At 34.6% G+C, this 23,011-nt stretch overlaps 2 protein-coding genes across 5 annotated transcripts in view; one reads left to right on the top strand and one right to left on the bottom strand.

Moving 5' to 3' along the window:
- The window catches only part of LOC105338878 (autophagy-related protein 2 homolog B), a 56,224-nt gene that overhangs the window by 7,220 nt on the left and 25,993 nt on the right, over positions 1–23,011 (bottom strand). Inside the window, exons 13-27 of the mRNA XM_011444166.4 lie at positions 10,571–10,681; positions 9,742–9,900; positions 9,081–9,184; positions 8,579–8,751; positions 8,313–8,406; positions 7,892–8,090; positions 7,478–7,620; positions 7,130–7,284; positions 4,418–4,575; positions 3,496–3,628; positions 2,741–2,967; positions 1,377–1,457; positions 961–1,067; positions 734–826; positions 134–207 (exon numbers count right to left, since the gene is read on the bottom strand). Of these exons, the coding sequence (XP_011442468.3) occupies positions 134–207; positions 734–826; positions 961–1,067; positions 1,377–1,457; positions 2,741–2,967; positions 3,496–3,628; positions 4,418–4,575; positions 7,130–7,284; positions 7,478–7,620; positions 7,892–8,090; positions 8,313–8,406; positions 8,579–8,751; positions 9,081–9,184; positions 9,742–9,900; positions 10,571–10,681 (2,011 nt within the window). The remainder of the gene's footprint in view (positions 1–133; positions 208–733; positions 827–960; positions 1,068–1,376; positions 1,458–2,740; positions 2,968–3,495; positions 3,629–4,417; positions 4,576–7,129; positions 7,285–7,477; positions 7,621–7,891; positions 8,091–8,312; positions 8,407–8,578; positions 8,752–9,080; positions 9,185–9,741; positions 9,901–10,570; positions 10,682–23,011) is intronic.
- LOC105338877 (leucine-rich repeat-containing protein 15) lies at positions 4,051–20,533 on the top strand. 4 transcript variants are annotated; one of them, XM_034470852.2, is made up of 2 exons: positions 4,051–4,162; positions 15,587–20,533. In XM_034470852.2, the coding sequence occupies exon 2, from the start codon at positions 15,588–15,590 to the stop codon at positions 18,327–18,329; it is 2,742 nt and encodes a 913-aa protein (XP_034326743.2). In that variant the 5' UTR covers positions 4,051–4,162; position 15,587; the 3' UTR covers positions 18,330–20,533. The 4 variants fall into 4 exon arrangements, with proteins under 4 accessions (XP_034326743.2, XP_011442466.3, XP_011442465.3 ...); XM_011444164.4 differs by lacking the exon at positions 4,051–4,162 and adding an exon at positions 12,907–13,070; XM_011444163.4 differs by lacking the exon at positions 4,051–4,162 and adding an exon at positions 13,161–13,429.

Here is a 23,011-nt window from a genome sequence, read left to right as displayed (position 1 = left end):
AATCGATCATTAAAATCATTTGTAGCAATTTATCAAAAAAATTATCTCATTATCTATGTGTATGTAAATTCAAAAAAAGAAAAACAGACCATTAAATACAACACAAAATTAATATTATAATGATCCACATTACCTTTTTTGAGGTTGACAGTGGATTCTCTCCCTTTCTTTTGAGACAAATACATCCCAGCATCCTCCAAGACAAACCTGCAGAGGGAGTCCAAGAATATGACAATGTATTATACGAATGTTTGAAGCTTGGTCATTGGATTACATTATACAAATAACTCAATACACTGCACTTTGTACAGCAAGTCTAAAAAAAGTTAGTTACAAGTTATTAGAACTTAGAACTTATAGTATTAATAATGTATGAGACTATATTCACTCTGGCGTAAGAATACATGAGACTACAAAAATATCTAAATTGTTTGTAGTATTGGTATATAAAATTTGAATATTTTCAAAGTGTTTATAGATAAGTTTCCTTGAAAAACAATGCTTCAGCATACATTACATCGAATATTTTTCTATTATTTTCAAGAACTTAGTCTTGTCAGTGGTGATGATTTGTGCTTAGGTCCAAACACTGTTTCACTTTCGGTTTGCCAAAGTAACTGCATAGGAGAGTTGATTAAAATCAACTCCCAAAAAGGAAATGTTGCTTTTTAGGACAGTTTCTTCTATGGATGTATAAGTGCATTGTCACACTCTCCAGTGAATGAAGAAATACCTCAGCAGCGAGGTCTGGGAGTTGGCCACGATGTTACTGGAAATACTGAAGTAATTGGCTGCTACTACTCCTTTGGTTGGTAGATGCAATGGTCTGCAACAAGATCAAATGCAATAAACAATAATATTTTAAAATTCTTTTAAGAAAATAAACATAATCAACAGAAAATATGCAGGAGTAATGGTCAAACAAATAGTAAGTTCATTAGAATGGAGAATTCGACTGACCTGTAATCCACGGCGCAGTCCCAGAGATGTACGTGTAGCTCGGTCAGGATTTTTGGAGTAACATATCCAAGGATGTCGTAGTCCTTCACATCCAAAAAGTTCAAAATCTACAAGAAAAGATTCTGCCATTTATAGAACTTATTCTGCTACTTTGATGTTGATTGCATTGAAGTCTTCTACTATACAATGTGTGTATGCTGACATAACAAAATTAATTTGAAAACTATTTTAGGACCTTGATCTTGCCAATTTATATGAATTTTTACTTCTCAGTGAAAAGAAAAAGGCTTAAGATATACACAAGCAATAGAAAACTTGAATATGTTTTTCCTTCTTCAATTATTATACAATTTATAGAATGTACGAATTTCTTTTATATAATTTAATTAAATAAATGAGATTTGCTGATAACATACTTGAGATATCCAGCTCATATCTGTTTCGGCCATCTTGTGTCTTAGAGTTGCTCCAGTGACACCAACTGCTACTGTAAACTCCTGAGAGACAGAGGATACAAATAATAATAGCTGTTTTTAAAATTCTGAGCTTTTCAAAAGGATTAATACTCTAGCTAGTCCCTCCTCCCCCTTTTTTGTTAATTGCCATGTCTTGACCTTGACCCTGATAGAATGACCTTGGATCAAGGTAAATAAAAATCCATAAGCCATAAGCAATTTACATCATAATACTGGGATGGGCAGATAGACAGATGGACACTGTTCTTATAAATTTAGTTTGTTATGGATTATATCTATCTGAACTTACTGGTATCTGTTGTTTGTAATAAATATAAAATGTAACTAGACATTATTGAGATAGTGACCCTCTCAAAGAGTCACCCTTAAATATTGGACATTAGGATTAAAAGCATTTCAGAACACTTGCTTTGACCTCAACCTAGGACTTAGAAATTTTCCATTTAGTATAGAACTTAAATTCAAACTCACTGCTTACCTTTAATGAAATTGTTTGGTTTTATCTGAGCAAGACTAAAAACTGAATTTTAATGAAAATGGCTATGACCTTAATACTTGATCTAGATATATGGTTAAAGATCACTGCAAACCCTTTAACTAAAGTTCAGTTAATGTGAAGTATGTGCAGAATATATGATACAAAAATTTTTGTTTAAACTAGTCTGATATGACCTTGACCAAAAAACTTTGTTCAAGGTCATTGCACAATCTTTGATCAAGGCACTCTGTTGGTGAAGTATAAGCCAGACTGGATCAAGAGGAAAGAATATATATGATCCAGTCAAGGTTTTTTTTATATAATTCTGCTATGACCTTGACCTTAGATCTAGAAACTTGGTTCAAGGTCATTGCACACCCTTTACCCAAAGACACTCAGTGGGTGAAGTATGAGCCAGATTGAGCCAAGGTGAGAGAAAGAAAAAATGCTCCGAACAAGTGATCTCAGATGGACGGACAGCAGGATGGATGGATGGATGGATGGACAGATTGATCACTATAGGGTAGCCGCTGAGTGGTCTCTAATTATTTCTGACTAAATTAACTTCTGAATAACACGACAGAAAATTGGGTGAATTAACTATTCCCTCTATAAAGCAGATAATTTGTAGGTACTAGTAATAGATGAACTTGGCAAAACATCACAAGATTATATGCATGATCAAGTCTCACAAAGATACAATTCAACCAGTAGATCTACTGCTATCATGTTTAAAATGAATGAAAGTTAAATTCTTTGAACCCTTTAGACCTGTACCATTTCCAGCACAACACGTATGTAGCTAATAGTGCTCCTGATAGCTGACCTTGATTTTCTCATCCCGCGTTAGGTCACTGAGGGGGGTGGAGTCGAGCTTGATTCTGACCGCCACTGACACCATGTCCCTGACCGTGGACTCGACATCAGCTGACTGGTGACACAGAACCCCAGGCTCAGATCTATCTATAATACAACTCTTCTCCAGGTGGGCAGGGATTGTCTCAAAGTCCAAATTCTCTATCTCAAATTCTTCCTTTTTATCTGGAACTGCAGCTGAAAAAAAGATCATTACAAATTGAATCTACATGTTTATGTTTTTGGGGAAACAAAACATTTCACAAGCATATGTCTGTGTAAAACTGTGCATACTGCATGTAGAAGTTTAACTTTGTCAAGAAGACCTGATGAGTACTACAACTCTGTGGTACATTTTAGACTTTCCTAAATGACCTAAATCTTGTGCTGTATATCTGTATTCTTGGATACATCTTTAGACCTTCCTAACAACCTTGAAGTTCATGCTGCATACACAATGTATCTGTATTCTTGCTATCATCTGAAATGTCTTCAAAAAGGTTATTTCCTTCTTATGTTTATGTTCAATTCTGTTTACTTTTTTCAAATTTTGATATAAAACACAATTGTTTCATGGAATAATGAAAACAACTGGTGGCTGTAAGGGCTTGAAATTTTAGGAGTGATACAGTCAACTTAACAGTCATATCTAGTTAAAAACCCTTTTATTTTACTTGTTTTGGGTGGTAGTTTATGAATTTTGACTGATGAACATTGACTACCTACCATTATGATATAAAGTTGCTTTATTGCAATAGAAGCAGATATACTGAAGCAGTGGGTTTCCTTGGTAACTGGAGGCCACAAACAGGTTGGCATCCTTGACCACACCCATAACTTCCCCATGGCAATCCTCAGCCTGAAAAAAACATATACTGGTAAATTAATTGACTGCTTGTACTCCATGTACTGTAGATGAACATACATTAGATCAAAAAATCTGCTGACATGGCAGAGCAGACAAAATCAAATTACACTCTTATACTGTTAGCTTTTATTAATATTAGTCTCTTGCAAAGTGAAACTTTACAATGAAGATAAAGCTGCATTGAAGCCATAGAATATAGAATTATTTTTTGTTATTTTGATTGATAACAATCCTAGGAGCTTATCATATGAACAATATGGCCTTTGTGTATGTGTAACATAAAACAAAGCAGTACACTGTACTATACAGCTATATTTATTTGAACAAACCTTACTTTAAGTAACCTGTTTATTATTTCCCTCATCTAACTTTGGATTAATTGTTGAAATATATAATAAACATGAAGTAGGGAGTAATAAACCTGGGTGATATCTTGTACCACACCTACCAGTACAGTAAAACAGACTCCTTGTGGTCATCACAATCCCTGTGATCATTACTAAGGATTAGTGAGATTAACTCTAGGTAAGTGTAGATCAAAATTATTAAACTTTAGGAGGCCTAGATTGTTGTGGCGATTTTTAGGTTATCTTGATCTCCTTATGAAGATGAGTTCTTTATCAAGATATAGGAAAATTTTCATATTTTAAGCAAAAATTGGGGATGGCAATAGATGGCAGAATTGCTAGTCGGTTAATCGCAATTTAGAGCATCTTACGTTTGAGTCGGTCCGAGCTGTGACTTTCCCTTTGTCTATCTTGAGTGACAGACACATCTTACCTTTGAGTCGGTCCTTGCTGTGATTTTCCCTTTGTCTATCTTGAGTGACAGACACATCTTACTTGGCCTTGACTTCTGGTCAAATGTCCTGCGTGGATGCTTGTTGTCATGAATACTGTAGTAACCAAAACTACTATCTTCCTCCTCATCTGAAGAGTCTGTGAATATATACAGAAGGGACTACAGTGATAACATCGTTATTGTTGTCAAGCCAATTGTGTTGAATAGTTCATATTTCATGGGTGACCCTTTCTGTAATGTGTTGGACCATGTGTGTATCAGAAAAATTAGTTTGCGTTTTTTACCATGTGTGATCGAGCCTGATCATGCAGTTTTTTCGTTTTGTAACTTTTTTTATGGAATGCCAGAGTTTTGAAATCAGTCTATATCAAGTATTCTTACGATTATGAACACATAATATTAATCATATTATCAAGTGAGGCACGCTGAATAAAAAGGTCAAGCTTACCCATTCCTTGTTCAAAACTTAACAATTATTCCGGGTTTTTTTAAAATGAAATTCGATATGCATTCCTCTCTGTTACATTGTATAAAGATTAATTCGAATTAAAATTTATTGAGACGCTGTAAGAATTGGATTTACAAAAAATAGAATTCAATCAATTATGTACTGTATATAATAAAAATATGGGATGTGTAATATCGAAATTCTTTGAAACAAGGCAACAAATTTACCTGTATCTCTCATAATTACGAATAATTGTATGTAGAGGTATGGAATAAATAAATATCAACTCGTATGTAAATAACTTCATGTAGTAATTATGCTTTATCTTCCTTCCTTTTACTCTTAATTTTCTTTAACTTATCATAGAAGTTACTATTTGTTGTGGACACAAAACAATTTAATTAAGTATAATGATTAAGTAATTAAGTATATGCATTCTAACATATCGTTTACTCGTAAAAATAAAACAGTGTATGGCTACTGTTCATGCCGCTTTTCAATAAAACATAAGCATATTATAATATATAAATAAAACAATACATTTTTTTACCTTTGATCTTAAAAATCTATTTTGATTTTGCGTGTTAAATGGTGTAGGATCATTTGTTTGCACATTTTATTGTTCGTGTATCGTGAAAATTCAGTAAGTTAGTGATTATCAGTGTACCATGCTAATCATTCGTGTATCAGAATCATGCTTGTCGTTTGTAAACAATAATGTTGGTACCACTGTTATACTCTTTAACATCTTAAAATGCCAAACCAATTCCAGTCATTATACATGGATCAAAGCAATATTTATATTGAGTTGTATTTTTGAAAATTTAGTTTTGCTGCAAAAACCTGCAATCTTGTTTATTTTGCCTGTATCTTAAACCATTGTGATAAATAAGAATAAAATAATCAATAATTTTTTTTTAAAAGACAGATTTCTTTTCTAAGCAAACCAATTACTGTAGTAAATGATAACAATGAAGTAATTTTAATTCAATCAGGGCCTCTAAATAGCTATTTCCTCAAAACATAACAGAAGTTTGTAAACCATAAACCTTTTTGTCATCTTAGTAGTGAATTGTAATTTGACAATAAAAATATTTCACCAAGAAAATTGCAGCTCACATTGCTGAAACAATTTAAAGAATAATAAAAAAAGATGCAAATAAAAAAATAACTTCCTTATCACTGCATTGTATTTCCTTTCAGAACAGTTCCGACAAATCTTATCTCTTCCTGCATCAGTAACAACTATATGTGCTAATTACACAATTAGTCTAGAATGTGCAGTTTGAATCAAATTTTTCCCAACAGAATCATATTTCATAATTGATCTTAAGAACTATAGATATAACTTGATTATCATTTTAGGATTATTGCCACTCTAGAAGAAAATATATGATTCAGGTAACTGTTGATTCATTACAATTACATATGTATTATGTATACTCTATTATGTTATTTTGTTCCAATACTATTTAAGCCTGATCACACTTGAAAAAATTTGGCATTGTGTTTTATAAAATTTACTGTTCTAAATTAGTCCTATTCGAAATTGACTCACTGACTCCGAAAGATGATGTGACAAAATTTAAATAGCAGGCAAAACTCTAACATTCCCTCTAAATAGTCCATTGAATTTCAACATCTCATAATAATGAGTTCAGAGTGATATTTCTGTATGTTTGTTAATTGAAAAATGTAAGAAATGTCATGGTATTATGGGCAACATACAAGTTTTCTGCTAGTGTGTTTGTCTATTTGTTCTTTCAGTAGTTTTATTTATTCGTGTTTGTTTGCTAACATAATAACAGTCCCAACATAATGACCAGTTTTTTGTCTCCATCAATGTTCTGTCTGTATTCCCTTACCATACTGTATTGCTGACTTTGCCATACTAAAATGTTCTGTCTGTATTCCCTTACCATACTGTATTGCTGACTTTGCCATACTAAAATGTTCTGTCTGTAATCCCTTACCATACTGTATTGCTGACTTTGTCATACTAAAATGTTCTGTCTGTAATTTCTTACCATACTGTATTGCTGACTTTGCCATACTAAAATGTTCTGTCTGTAATTTCTTACCATACTGTATTGCTGACTTTGCCATGCTAAAATGTTCTGTCTGTAATCCCTTACTATACTGTATTGCTGACTTTGCCATACTAAAATGTTCTGTCTGTAATTCCTTACCATACTGTCTTGCTGACTTTGTCATACTAAAATGTTCTGTCTGTAATCCCTTACCATACTGTATAGCTGACTTTGCCATACTAAAATTTTCCTGCAGGACATGAGTATAACAGCTAAGATCAAATGGCTGGATAGACCCAGGCCCAACTTCCTGGGTCGGAATTGGAGCAGGTGCCATTGGTTCCCATAGCAACAGATCATTGCTAATCCTACAAATAAAGCATATTTAAATCATACATCAGGTTACATCCTTTAATGTATGAATTTTAATGTTCCAGAAAAACAAACATATATTCCAATCCACTACTTTCTAGTCATTCAGGGGAGTAACCAAAACTAGAACAATACACCAGAACAAAGAGTAGGTGCATCTCTGAGGGAAGTAAGTGTGGATTGTTGTACCTATTGTACAGAACTTCATAGAACTTCTGGTCTGGAATGTAGAGGTTGATGAGGGGTAGGACTAGCTGGACCAGGGTCAGGCAGTTGGCCGAGGCTCTCTCCTGGAAGTCGGCCATGTCCTCTCTGTTGCCAGGCATCACCATCTGATGACAAAAAACCAATAGACTCACAGTTCAAAACAAGAAATCAACAGAACTTCTGTCCTGAACTTTGTTTTTCCATACAAATGCTGCTTAATTTATTACTTCTGACATATGAATTTAAGAAAAGTATCAGCAAAATGAGGTAATGCATAATAGGATATGAAGAGATATGTGGCAAACCAATGAAAACGTATTGATGCTTTGAACCCATTGCCTCATGTAACAATCAAAGGCTGTATTACATTTAACAAAGAAGTGTTCTTTTAATCACCTCATCACTGACATGCTGAGTAGCTTGGTCCGACATCTCCCCCTTCCCATACATGTGTTTCTTTGTAGAAAAAGGTGACGTGTCTTGTTTGGCAAATTCACAAGCACCATTCAACGAGTCCATAGGAATACTGTTATCTGAGTCTGGATTTTCTTCATCCAGAACAGAGATGGTCTGTTCCGTAAACTTAATTATTATCCTGAAATTTGAACAAGAATGATACTAGTATAATTCATCATAAAAAGACACTCTTCCCTTTCTTATTTTCTTTCACTCTTACTGGAATCACTTAGTTTTATTTACTACTGTACTTCATTATAGTGGAAATTTGAAATCCTCTTGGTCATCAATTCTAAAAAAAAAAAAGACATTCTCTCTCTCTCTCCCCTTTCTCTCATTTTTAACTATCGGTACTACTTACTGTGGGAAGTTGAAGCCCTCTTGTCCATCAATTCCTTCACAGCTAACAAATGCAAAAGGGACTGCACTCTGGTTTGGATCAATACGGAAAGACCCTATCAAAATCAAGCAAAAGTTTTTCATGAACATCATAATCATGAGGTATCTTTAATCTACTGTGAAAGAAAATATTTTTAAATTGTCTTTATTTTATTTCCACCTTAGAGCTATTTTCCCTCATTGTCACTATGCTAAGAAACTTAGTATTTCTTTCCTTTCCTGGCTTACCTAGCACATTTCTGCTGGAGACCTCGACTTGCTGGATTGGCTGGTTAGACAGGAAGGAAGTCTGGAACCGGGCCTCCTGTAAATCCAGGATCAGCAGCTCGTCCCTCAGGTTCTTCTGCCACCAGGGCAGCTTAGTGACCTCTGACCCATTCCTCAGATCAGGGATTGGAAATCTGTCATTACAAAGGCAAGGTATGCCAATATCGAGGTGTTAAAAAGTTTACCTCTACTGTTTTGCAAGAATTTTGATGTGAATTTAGTGATTGATACATGTATATGTTACTTGCATGAAACATGTACATCCAATACCAAACATGTTTAGTACCTTGCTATAATACAGTGCACAGAATGGCAGTGTACCATTTCATGCAGTACATATACCTGTATTTGTAATGTCAACTGCACTTAACATGGGAATTTGAAACACTACATTCATTTCACTGATATTTAGAAAGGGGATAAGGGATTAACTTGAATCATTATGAGAGACTGAGTTGCTGACCTGACTGTGAGTTTGACCTCAGGACAGTTGACACTGAGATCGATCTTTGTCTCGTCTGAAGCAGACTCATCCTCCATCGTCTGGGAGAAACTGTACAATGGACCCTGTAACAGAGTACCAACATATCAACAGGCTATCTCATTGGGTAAAAATTTTGTTCTTTGAAGACCCAAAATTATATTTAGTGAAAAAAGTTTAATGCATGGACCAGCTCTGGTTCCCAATGAACTAATACTGTTCTGCGCAGAATTCTCAGCCCCATGAGGTTGTGCTGTTGTATGACTCATTCTAACCCCCAGTGAGGTTGTTCTGTTGAATGACTTATACAACCCCCTTCCCCATTGAGGTTTGCTGTTAAATAATACCTCATGCTTAACCCACCTGAGGTTGTGCTGTTGAATGACTCATACTTACCCATCCCCTTCATTAAGGTTGGGGCGTTGAATGACTTATATCTACCTCTCTGAGGTGGTGCTGTTAAATGACTTATACTTATTCCCCCCCCCCCCCTTCCTTGAGGTTATGGTGTTGAATGGCTCATACTTACTCCCTGTGGGGTTGCGGTGTTGAATGACTTATACTTACTCCCTGTGGGGTTGTGGTGTTGAATGACTCATACTTACTCCCTGTGGAGTAGTGCTGTTGAATAATTTATACCTACCCCCTGTGAGGCTGCAGTGCTGCCATTGTATGGGCGGTGAGGAGAGGGCTTTATCAGGCTTCCTATCCTGTCTATAATTGTCACATCCAATTCACACTCCAGTTTGGCCAAATTGACGCTAATCTCTGTCCTGGGTCCACCTGAAGACCTCTGTGATCTCTATAGTAAAGATTTAAAAGTTGTAATACCGTTGAAATCAGAGAAATAATCTTTTCATATCCAACTTTCATGTTGAAGTTGCCATATCTAATTTTTTTTTTTATTGAAGAAGAATCTATTTCCTAAATTTGAACAAGCAGATTGTACATGCATGTGAAAATAAAGAATTTTATGGTGATCCAAATGTATAAGTGACATATAGTGTACATATAAAGTCTTTCCAAGTCAAACTTTTAATGTTACATACTGTAAGTACTAAATTCTACATTACACGAGACTATAATCTTGCTCATCAATCAGCTGTTGAGGTGTTGGTGCATTTGATAGCGTTGACTGATTTGGACAGGGAAGCTCCGGGTTCGAGTCCGGTCTGTCGCTATCGCGGTAACATTGTAACCTTGGGCAAGTTACTTTACTCTACTAGTGCACTCTCCACCCAGGGGTTAAAATGGGTACCTGGCACATGAGATGAGCTGATTTTGTGAATGTAAAGCATAAGCGCCCTAATTTGGCAGCTCTGCTTGTATGCTCCCCAGGGAGTTGAGAATGCTATGGATTGTATGGGTCTCGCTGGGGGGTAATATGTAGAAGTCGTGCGAGGCAATTTACTTTGTGAGCAATACTATAAACCCCTACCTTTCTTCTTATACCTTTTTTTGTATAACATTACCTTGTTTTGCTGCACTGACTTGACATGGGCCTTGAGTGCAGGTGCACCTGAGTGCATGCTACTGTACATGTGCCCCTGTTTGGTTGAGACATCTCGGGGGAATACCAGAATCTAAAAATAAAGCACTTTTAAGTCACTTGAAATTCAAAGTCCTGTTTCATTTTCAATACTATAGATATAGGTGTACATGTCAGATGTCAGGAAGAAAAGGTGTATGAATAAGCAATTCTTAATGTTAAACTGATTTTCACATGTTAAAATATCACTTAGACCATGAAGTCACAAAGTAATGATCGATAAACTATTGTTTTTATCATTGTTTGAAGTACCGGCTTTTAATTGTCACATGAAAACAGTCACTTTCTTTAAAAGTGTCATAGATACTGACATGTTCATTATGAATCATGTTAAAAATGAAAAATGTTATTTTATGAAGATTGAAATATGAAGTCTCAAATTTTCATATCATTCATAATGAAAATACCCCTTAACTCTAAAACCAAATTAACTTGAATAGTTTTTATATAATATGTTCAGAACAGGTACCATTAACATTTTAATGTATTTTTTTCTAAAGTATTCGATTTATAATCGATTACATGCTATAAAGTAATCGATTACAATCGATTACTGGACAAAAATGAATGTAATCGATTATTAATCAATTACACAAAATTCCCCTGAGTAATCGATTATTAATCGATTACATTTTTGAATAATCGTGCCCATGCCTGATTATGATATATTTACGGTATTGACAGCCAAGTCAATTTAAGCTTTATATCCCTTAGCTTCCCCCCGTTTTTCATCTAACTGTTAATTAAATTCCATGAAGTTTTGTTCTAGAAATGTGAATTTTTCAAAAGAAATTTTTCAGTTAATACATGCACAAGCCACACCTGCAATTTCATCATAACTTGCAGAAGAAAATTAGACAAAATGGCCTAAATTGCTTTTGAAGGAATAATAGTTGACAATATCATTGGCAATGAGAGTTATCCCTCTTCTCTATGGGATCGGTGAGCCATTATCGGTAATCTAGCTTCCATTTGCAGGAATGACTAGTGGTAATATTAATCAAAGAACCTCAAAAAGAAATATTTTTTTTAGGATAATTCACACCACCCCCCCCCCAATAAAAGTCTGAACCAATATGTTGCTGCAATAAGTTAACAATATAATCAATATAAAGTTTTCTTCTCGAAAAATTAAAAAATTGTACGGATCTTATTTAAAAGTTTAAGGTATATGTACAATTATATCCATAATGTTCAGACAGTGTCAAAACAAAATTCCTAAAATTAAGACTCGTAAGTGCTCTAAATTTTCCTTGTTTATTTTGAAATAATTTCTGTTTTATGAATTTTATTGGTTCAAGTTTTATGAAACCTTTTTGATGGCAATAAATTTTATGTCTATTAAATGTACTTTGTTCAACAAATGTAAACAGTCTCCCCCAGACAATCCTATTTATCCTACTTGATCGTTCTTTACGAGATCACTTAGAGGCAACTTTTAATAATTATTAAAAGTTGCTCTAAAAACAAACATCTGAAACATAAAAAAAAAACAATTGGCGAATGCTTATCTTATCCATTTCTCACCAAAACTTCAAAATTGAAAATAGTTTTTGCTTTAAGTCACTTTTTAAAATTCAAATAGAATATCAATATGTTTTACCGGTATTTTATATTTATATACAGAGGCAAAAGTTTTACAAATGTATTTATATAAGTATCATTCGTATATAGAAGTACATTATATTTATAAATTTACATTTCTAATAATTAAATTTAACTATATAACCCTGAATCAAGGGTCATCTAAATTTTCTACATAGTAAGTAAATGTTCAAGTCAAATGCTGGCTAAGAACAAATGATATGTTCAATTTAGGTACAAACTTAGAATTGTAGATTTTCCATTGATTGGATAGAAGTATTATTACTATTGTCCAATTTTCAGAATACATTGAACAAAATTGTCTTCATTTGTTTTAAGCCCTGGTGACTGAAGTTAAAGCAATTCAGGAAGCGAACACTCGATCTGAGCTTAAGTTTACTTGTGGCGTGCAGTGATAAAGCATTCTTATATGCTTGTACATATATTATAAACGTGTTCATCTCTCATAAATCTTTGTCATCTAAATTACTGGCCCTGCAGTATCTTACAAGCTGCTCCCCATAACAAAAAGATGATTCACACTTAAAATCAAAAAGGCCACTTGTGAGAAAAACGGAAGTTTACAAACAATAGAAACCAATCATATCCTTACTACAGAGAAAACCATAATCACATTGTACATCGATTGTCCAAATTTAACAATCCTGATAGAAATCAGCTAATATTATTCAGCAAATCAGGGGATAGTGAAATTCAAGTTTCTGTGAATTAAACTTTGAGCAATAATATATTATCGACACTTCTGCTGGAGTACCCAATAATGACCATTTTGTCCACCCTAGGGTCCAGGCAGACTGTTATTTACCTGAGGGGGGCAGGTAAGTTCACCTGTGTTCGTTAGATTCCTGATATCATTCAGGTGTATTGATCTTGGTCACTCAGGTATGACCTACAAAACCGCCATGTTGATTACGTAGCCAGGTAAATTCTCGTGAGTCAGACTTATTTTGCTTTCCACAGCATAGGTGTGTTTTCTTTTTTCATTCTTAAAGACACCTTAAACAATAAGTGGAAAGAGATCTACAATCCCATTTTGATGTGAAAATGATTCATAAACTTATAAGGAAACAAAGGACTTAGTGAAGTTGCTTAAGCTTGGATGTTAACTGTTATTTGATCAAAGTGAAATTGGAATTTTCATATTCTAGTGACACTATTGCAAAACTAGACGAGACAGGTAAGCTTCGGGCAATGACTGTGTTTTTGTGTGTGTAAACAACAACTGGACTAGGATAATCAATTTGTCAGGGGCATTATAGGTCAATAACCATTATTGCCCAGGATTTCTGTGATAGACATTTATATTATACTAACTAGTGTATTAACACAGTATCTATAGCGTTTGGCCGCATTAATTCAACATCAATGAAAGCTTAAATCTACATGTCTGCATAACTTATGAAGGGTTTTCTGTATATTAATGTATTAGATTTGTCTCCTAGTCTCCCATTAATGTAAGAAAATGAATTATCATCCTTTCTTTTTGCATTTCACAATAAAAAGTGTAAATATATAATAATAAATAAAATGCAAATAAATTATGTTATTTCAGTCTAAGCTATTGCCTTTATAACCCTATTACACATATTAAAATGTTTAAATTTACACCTAAGAAATTTTGACATTGTGTAGGAATTAAATAACAAGGCCCAACCTTGTAAACAGATATGGGCACTTGAGGGGGGGTGTATATACTAAACATAGATACAAGATATGGTCACTCAATCTGTAAACATGTGTGATCTTGTCAACATTTAACCTTCATCACACCATGGAGGAAAATTAAATGGACCATGCAACACCTAATCCCTACTGACTACGAGACAGCAGACCCAGAGAGACATATGTCATCCACTCAACCATAAACATATAATGAACTTTTAACTGTCATTTTAATGTCATTTATTATTTCATGTGTGCAAGAGATATTTAATTCAATATCACAGTTAGAGACATTCTTATAGATATCCATAGACCAAAACTAAATATGGCTGCCTATAAAATGAAGTCAGCCACCAAGACTTTTATTTATAACTGCTATTCGCTATGTACTTATTTTAAAATGTTTGTTTTTCCTTCTTGGGTGACCGATAACCTGTGTGATAGTAAACATGCAGTTAAAATGACAATGCAAGACAGAATTTGAGAACTTTGTTTACAACTTATCATAATTGACACCACTGAGAAATTTAAAGGGAGGGTAACATGGTGGGAGTAATTATAATGTAGCATGCAGACAATTAAGATTTCACACTCACTGGTAAATAGACTCATTATTCAATTAACTTAAATAACAAAAACAATTCATGAACACTCATAGATATTACAATTTTTTTGATACAATAAATGTGGCTGGCATTAATCACTTTAAATTCCTCTTATCCTAAATAACTGAAATACATGCATTAACTACCCGTATGTAACTGATTATAGTCACAAAGAATTTAAAGGAGAAATGAGGTCATTCAGGAGGCACCTGTGCCTTCATTTCATGTACAGGTATGAAATAGTTACTTAATTTTCGGCAATATTCCTTATATTTACCTGTAGGGGATACAGGACCTAACAACTTCATAATGTCTCAAATATGTTGTTATCATTAAGTACATTATGTACATGTATGAGTGATATTGTAGGGGAACTTGTCAGAGATGATTAAGTGTTTGGGGGAGGGGGTGACAACTCTAAATACTAGCATAACTCCTGTCAACTAAAAGTTGAGAAATTTGTGGTAAATTTCTGACTTATCATATAAAGGATTTCATTACAAAAAGATATTACTACTGTCCATGAACAAAGTCTGCTACACCAAAAATTAAGGTGTCCTTTAAAAAATCTGAACATCTATTAATTAGTTTATAGCAATCAGGTGTCATTGTCAAGTTAGATAGGACTAGTTACTCCAACACAATAGAGATCACAATACAGAATAGAGCACTCAATTCAGTCTGCTAGGTCAAATTTTCTCCTTCCCATTACATTTGGGGTTTTGTCCTATCTCTAAAATTTCTAGGATACACTTCCTAGAAGACCTATATATGTGTCAGTGTATAGCATCGAACTTAAAAACCTAGGGTTTTGTATTCAAATCCTGGTTGTCAATTCTTCTGGGAATCCTGACTTTTCCCAATGAAATAAACAAAAATTTCTTCGATCATGGAACATGGAATGTTTCCACACTTCCATTGCATTATACATTGAATGAATGACATGGGAAATGTAATTTCTCTTAAACTTTATTTCATTGAGAGTCTAAAGAGTTACCAGTTTAAAGCTAAACAATTTCAACTTTTTTGACAGTGAAACAGAGTTTGACTCTTTTTTTTCTTTACAGGATGAAACCCTTAGTGTTGGTGACTATAGTTCTACTACATGTTGGCTACTCCTTATCACAGTGCCCCAGCACGGTGCAAGCATGTACTTGTGAGAATGTAACTGCCCAAAGCAGGAGAAACATCAGGTGTGTTGGTCTGACACAGATCCCAGCCTTCACTTCCTCTCCAGAAATTTTCCAGAAATTGGACATGGATAATCCAAACAATAATATACAAGTTATTCAAGCCAATGCATTCAGTGGAATAAAAGTTGAAGAAATTGATATGAGTGGCCAAAATATCAAATTACAAAGCATTCACCCAATGGCCTTTTTTGGTTTGGAGCAACATCTGACAATAGTGAAACTCCAGGGTGATACTGTACTTCCCCCTCCCTTTGTACAACTGAAAAACATCACTAATCTTCAAGTGCTTGAGTTACAATTTTTTAACATGCCTACTATTGAAGAAAGTACAGAATTCAATTACTTTCCTTATCTGAGAACTTTAAGGTTAAGAAATATGAACACAAACTTTGTTTCATCTGAATCTTTCAAAAATCAGTTACAGGAACTGACCGTTTTTGAATTTGCAAATAACCAAGTGCCAACTTTTCCAAAGCCTGCTATAAACAGACTTCGTAAGCTACAACATCTTTCTTGGGTACACAATGGAATGACAACTATTTCCTACAGCTCGTTTGATTCTCTGAATTCTCTTATTGAACTGGATTTGAGGGGTAATGATATTAGGGAGATGTTCAATGGGAGTTTCATAGGAATCACCGATAGGCTTGAGTTTTTGAGTCTTCAACTGAACAGAATTACAAAAGAAGCAATTATACCATTAGGCAATCATAATTGGCCTGAACTGGAACAGCTTAATTTAGGTCATATGGTGGCTGATTTTACAGACATTCCCAATGGTTTATTCAGAAACATGCCAAAGCTAGCTAACCTTATGATGCCTGGTAATAAATTGAAAGTGATTAAAAGCAACGATTTTCAAGGCCTTGGAAATATGCATTCTTTGGACTTGTCTGAAAATTGGATCCACACAATTCAAAGAGGAGCACTGTCTCCCATGACTAGGCTGGATACATTAGATCTACGAAGTCAGTATGACTCAAATGTTAACAACCCAATGAATTTTAGCCTAGATGCCTTAGAAGGAGCAGAGCTTGCCCTGAAAACCCTACATATACAGGACAACCATTTAATTGATCAGTATGCTTGGAGGGCTATTGGTGCTATGAAAAATCTTGTCAATCTAGACATATCTGGAACTGGACTTTCTGACATTCCATCCTTGCTTTTCTACAGTCACAACAATCTTGGGAGTCTTACTATGAGAAACAACAACATGACAGTTCTGAGACAAGAATCTCTTTATGGGTTAAAATATTCACTGGAGGTCATTGATATATCTAACAACCAAATATATACTATTGAAAAATGTGTTTTTGAAGGATTTAACAAACTCAAATTCTTTTTTGCCCCACAGAACTCTTTTGTGTGTGATTGTAATCTCTATGGACTTCACCAGATTTTGAAAGCAATACCTTCTCCAGGTTTAGTTATTTTGACATGTAAAAATCCAGCAAATTTAGCAGGCAAGTCTTTACTTACTTTGGAAACTGGTCAGTTCTGCTCTAATCCACCAAATTCTGCTGCTTGTCCAGACTTTACAACCACTACAATGACCACCTCAACAATTGGAACAACCTCTGTTGTCCCATTACCAGATATTCGGTTTGGAATTTCAAGTGAAACAAAAAATACAATAGTGATTTCTTGGACAGTCAGTGGAGATATGACTTATCTAAAGAACTTTTTGGTGCAATATAAACAGTTAGGCATAAACAATCCTCAGGAGAAAAGTTTTCCTTTGGACAAATCCAAAAGGGATCATCCCATAACTGGACTTAACCCCGGGTCTCGCTATGAGATCTGTTTCTTCATTGAATTGACAGGATCATCAAAACAAATCCTGATATCCTGTCCAACAGGCACTACCCAAGGTTCCTTAACAGATGTTGCCACAACAGAAGCCAACACTGGTTCAGATGATAAAACAGTTGAAATAGTGGGGGGTGTTCTTGGAGGTGTTTTATTTATAGCTCTCATCGTTGTTTTGTTATTTGTTTTCGTCATCTGTAGGAAGAAAAAGGAAGACAAACCACCGCTACCTCTACCCAATGGTCATATCACACCCATTGGATATCAAAACCAGCCACGTCCAACCAGTCAACCCAAAGTGTTTGTGAGGAAAGCCAATGGTGAAATGCAAGTTATGACCATATCCAATGGGAACCTTGATTCGTCAAGATTATCAGGGTTATCTGCAGGAAGTTACCAAAACATTGATGACACAGCAGTAAGCAATGATCCCTATCCAACAAAAGGGGCCACAGGTGGGGGAGGAGGAAGAGACCCCAAACAGCTAAGCGTAAAACTTCCTCCAGAACATAAGCCTGAGGGTGGGTCTCGAGATGCAGGTCGATACACTGTAATGCCTACTGCCCCAAAACCTAACTATGTGAATGAAGTCAACAGAATGATGGCTCCAGCAGACCACTACACCAATGCCGTGGAGACTCGACCCCTCCCACAGACCCCAAACAGAGACCCTATGTCCCATTCCTCTGGGGGTGGCTTCCTAAATCATGGATTTTCATCGAGTCCCACAGACAAAGTGTACAGTGAGATTCAAGATAATATTGAAGCACCACAATTTGAAGAAAATATTGGAACAGTGGTGTAAAATCAAATACATTGAGAAATGGAGTTTACCAATATTTGTGCTATTTCCATATGGAGCTGTGTGTGTACCAATGGATTCCTATGGTATTGATATTCCAGTGGTTGTGGATGGATACAAAACAAATGGGGGTCAATTTTAACCCTCCAATAAACTTCTTCCCATCCCTTCCAAGTAAAACATGTACTGGGTACATGGGAGTGTCAACAATAATGAGTTGAAAATGTTTCAAATTATATTATGTCTGTGGATAATACCTTTTTCTCTATTCAAAACTCCACCATAAATAGCTTAAAGGTTTCATAAGCAATTAAGTTAATACCTGTATTTCATATAGTATCATTGATATTCAAATTCTAATGCAGTAATGAAAAAAAAAAGATTTACAATCAAGTCCAAAAATCAATTTGCTTTTTTCATAATATTAATTAAACACATAGAATTATAAGACTTTTTATTCAATATATTAAAACCTTTAATCAGCTGCTTTAATCTTTATTAAACTAGAGCATAATAAATTATTGTCATAAAGACACATTTTTGTCTTCACATAAAAAATGCTGAATATACCAAAAAAAATTACATTTCAAACTGTTTTTACCAAAGCTGATCAATTTACTATGAAAATTGCTGATTGCTCTTACATGTACATGCAGGTACAAATATATTACTTTTGAAATTAAATTTGTTCCGGGGCTAGAATGTTACTTAATAGAGACAACAAAATAGGTTGAAATCTAAATGTTGTGCATTTTATTCAACATTTAAAAAAAAGAAAAACTACATGAAGAAGTTACGATGATAGCAATGAGTGTTAGGGATTCAACGGCAATAATTACACTTGAATGAACTATAGTTACCAGTGTATTATGGTACATAGCTTAATTACACTTTATATTGACTGTTGTAAAACAAGCGAATTGTGGTAATATCCCATTTTAAACTAATTCTTCAACGTCCTATTACCTTATTATACAAGAATCATGGTGCTTATAATGTGTACATATCTTAGAACAGTATGCAAGTTGTGTAAGGATTATATGCAAAAATATTAATGTAAAAATATGTGTGCGAGAGGATCTTAATTTCTAACAACATTTCTCATCTCAAAAACTTCATGCAAATTATGCGATATATTTATATGCATTGAGTATAAAGCAGTGGTGGATCCACGGTTTTACGGGGCCTGGATCTCCCTTGTTTATTCCTTGATACATGGATGTATCTAAACTAGAATCTGAAAGGCTCCGTTTATGAGGCAATTTCACTTTCACTTCACGTCAAACCCACTTTCATGTCTATATATATTGAGTAGTCTTCTTGACTCTTTTAACATATACAACTATTATATAAATAGTGCCTGTTCGGGAGGGTAACAGTTGAAATTGACACCCCGAGAAAACCATTGTCAACCGACGCGAAGCGGAGGTTGACAATGGTTTTCGAGGGGTGTCAATTTCAACTGTTATCCTCCCAAACAGGCACTATTTATTTTGTTATACTGAATGTCTTTTTTAAAATTTTTAAGAAAATTTTACTGCTTTTACATAGGAATAACGTGAATTCTACAGCGAACCGTACGCGCATAATTTTCGCGCATGTAACATTTTTTAATGTTACCCGTTGCCAAGTGCGTTGCTAACGCTGAGGGTAATAGTAAATATTATTAACTGCGTCTTAACCAATCAGATTTCAGTATTTAACATGAAAGTATAACAAACATGTTTATGCAACAATGTCCGAATTATGTCAAGGAAAAGATATCACTTAGCAAATTATGTCCTTGCTAAACCATTGTGACACATTAGAAATCGATCTGTGTTATTCTCATCGCTAATTAGTTCTGATAATTAGATATTCATTCTGTTCATTGGAAAAAATATATATTTCAGAGAAAAAACTGTATTTCGTTAAACCATGAAGAATGCCTGGTGTGTTTGTATGTGTATGTACTGTGAGAGATCGAGAGAGTTTATCTGTGTGTGATTCGTGTATTGTTGGATCTCTGTCCCCCTTTGTGATACTTCAATGTCATTCCAATGTTAACCCTACCTGTCCAGACTGTTATGCACTATATAACTATATATGTATACATATAAAGTCTACAAATGTTGTCAAAGGTAGAGAATTTATTACTCTGTACTTTTTTACAATATTATCAAAGAATTTCATGTTATCTACGTAATATTAAAAGTCTACAAAACCTAGTGCACTGTTTCTGACTTGTAATATGTATCAAGGGATCTAGTTACTGTAGCATATACTGTATAAAATTGACGCCCAATTGGACCATCCATGTCCACTAACCACCATCAGTCAAATTTTCAACATATTTGGAATAATTGATCTTCTTTGTTGTTTTGTGACCTACATATACCATGAGTACAGGAGCCATATCGGAATTCTATTTTAATTTTATAATTTCATAAAAAAAAACCAGCAGCTTTTAAAACTACAAGAATTATAGATGATTTTTTTAGGCATATAGAAGAATTTATTTCTTGGATAACAGAAATCTAGAGAACTTATGGTGTATGTTTGTAACTCTCTGTACAAGCAATTACCAGTGTAGCTATACACATGACAGCTAGCCCTGAATGTGAATATACATGATCCATGTCCTTTGCCAGATAAGCTGACATGTGTCCTCAGATATGTATCAAATTCAAAGGTTCCCTGAGGGGACAGGGAAAAAGACAGAGAGAGAGAGAGGGAGCAAATATCAGATCATCCAGTACAGGGCCGTTCTGTCCAGACCAGTGTACGCTAAGCCTGACTGGGGGACATGGAATTTATTAGGTGACAAATTACCCAGGGTTGGGTATTGGACAACAGACCTTATGGTATATCTTAGACCATCATCATATGGTGTGTTACAGTTGGCAGACAAAGTCAAAAGTTGTCAACAAACAAAACAAAACACTTGAAGTCGGTATTTATTAGTATCTGTCCTATATATTTTTCTTATCACAAGAGGGTCAATATAAATAAATGCTGCGCATATTGATAAAATTTTCCTTGGAAAATCCAATGAGTCAACATATAGTTTGATGCCTCCCCAAAAATCAATATGCTGGTAATGCTACTGTATCTTATACACCAGTGACAGATTTATGATTAAGCTCAAGGTGGCAAAGCTCCCATGAGTCATCCCAGAATGGGCGTGGTCCCATTCGGAACTACTGACCACTGTCTAACACTTGACCTATTTACGTATGGATAGAAGGGAGGACCATTATGTGAACTTTGCAGATGAGACTCTAACAGTAAGAGATTTCACAGACGTTAACTCGGTTAAACTTATCACCAGACCCCTGGTGTGCTAGCTGTGCTGTGCCAGCTACAACGCAACAAAAATCCTATGAAAAACAGTGACCTTCAGTCATTCAAGGGGAAAATTATCAGGTTTCCCTTTTCCCTATAGCCACCATCATTTTATCGCGATATGCACAATATTTAAAAGCCTCAGATGACAATTAACTGCTATTGAAGCTGTTGGATCAGTTAGTTGGTAGCTAGGACAGACTAGTTTAAATTTGCAAATATTTTATGTGCAGATTTGAACTCAAAGAAGTTTTGATCTTCTTCCAAAGCAATTTTAAAAGCAGTTTCGTCTTAGTTATACACAGTTCAGAATAGCAGTCAAAGTTATGGTAAAGTGAAATTAATATGTGTAATATTATATAACTATCACCGCAATGCTTCGTTTTTTAATACAGCTGATTTATTATAAAAGAGAAATAAATTGCAGTTGGTGTCAAAACAGCAGCTCGGATCTTTGCCATCCAGTCATATTAAATTTGTCACATAAAATGTCTAACATAAAGCTAAGGCCTAGACGTTTACACACGAATAACTCCGATATGTTTGTCAACCATGGATAGAACATTGTGCAGACTGTACACCGTGTAAAAATACACTGGTGCTGACAACTCAACTTTTTCACTTGAAGTACCCTGAATAAGATGAAGGGATTAACATTACCCAATCTCCATTGGACCTATACACAGAGTATCTTGATAAAACACCTACACAGCCATGTTGATTTAAGATAGGGCTTATCACAGTAAATGTTTCATATATTGTTGATGGCCACTGCAGTTTAAAATCTATTACCAAAGTACTTGGAATATGTGGATATATTTAAAGCAATTTACTTTATCACTGAACAGATTCAAATAATATGTACATGTACCATTACTTTGTTTACATACCGGTACATGTATCTTTAACATGTGTCTCTTTTCCGCAATTTTGAGACCCTTGAGAGAACATTTACATAAGTATTGTCTCTGGTATTCATTATCATTGTATATAGTCTTCATAACAGGTAAAAAAAGCAGTTGTTGACAAAAAATTCAATTCTCAGTTAGGCTGTATATGCTCAAGTATTTGCATTTTGCAATACCTTAAGTTTGCATCTTGTAAATCTATATATCCTTATCAATTAAAATCTTTTAAAATTATAGCAACGCTTTAAAAAAAAAAAAAGAATCTTACAAAACTTAAGAGTTAGCTAGAACTTCATACAAAAGTTTTCTTTACTGGGTATATTCTGCAGAAAGAGTCCCTTTGAAAATTATAGTACTTGTTGTGTATAATTGCATGATTCAATCCAGATAAAAAAGTTCATGATCTAACAGATAAGATATGTGACTACGGAACTTTCAGAAGCAAGTGTATTT

This window comes from Magallana gigas, chromosome 6 (assembly GCF_963853765.1).
Source record: "Magallana gigas chromosome 6, xbMagGiga1.1, whole genome shotgun sequence".
Lineage (NCBI taxonomy): Eukaryota > Metazoa > Mollusca > Bivalvia > Ostreida > Ostreidae > Magallana > Magallana gigas.
This window is presented reverse-complemented; position numbering and strand designations above follow the sequence as displayed.

What these genes read in the sequence shown, in the direction of transcription:
- LOC105338877 (XM_066088709.1), top strand. Translation starts at nt 14,708, where the DNA reads ATGAGGTCATTCAGGAGGCACCTGTGCCTTCATTTCATGTACAG. An exon ending in TGCCTTCATTTCATGTACAG is followed by an intron (nt 14,752 to 15,586) that starts GTATGAAATAGT and finishes TTTTCTTTACAG; the next exon opens with GATGAAACCCTTAGTGTTGG.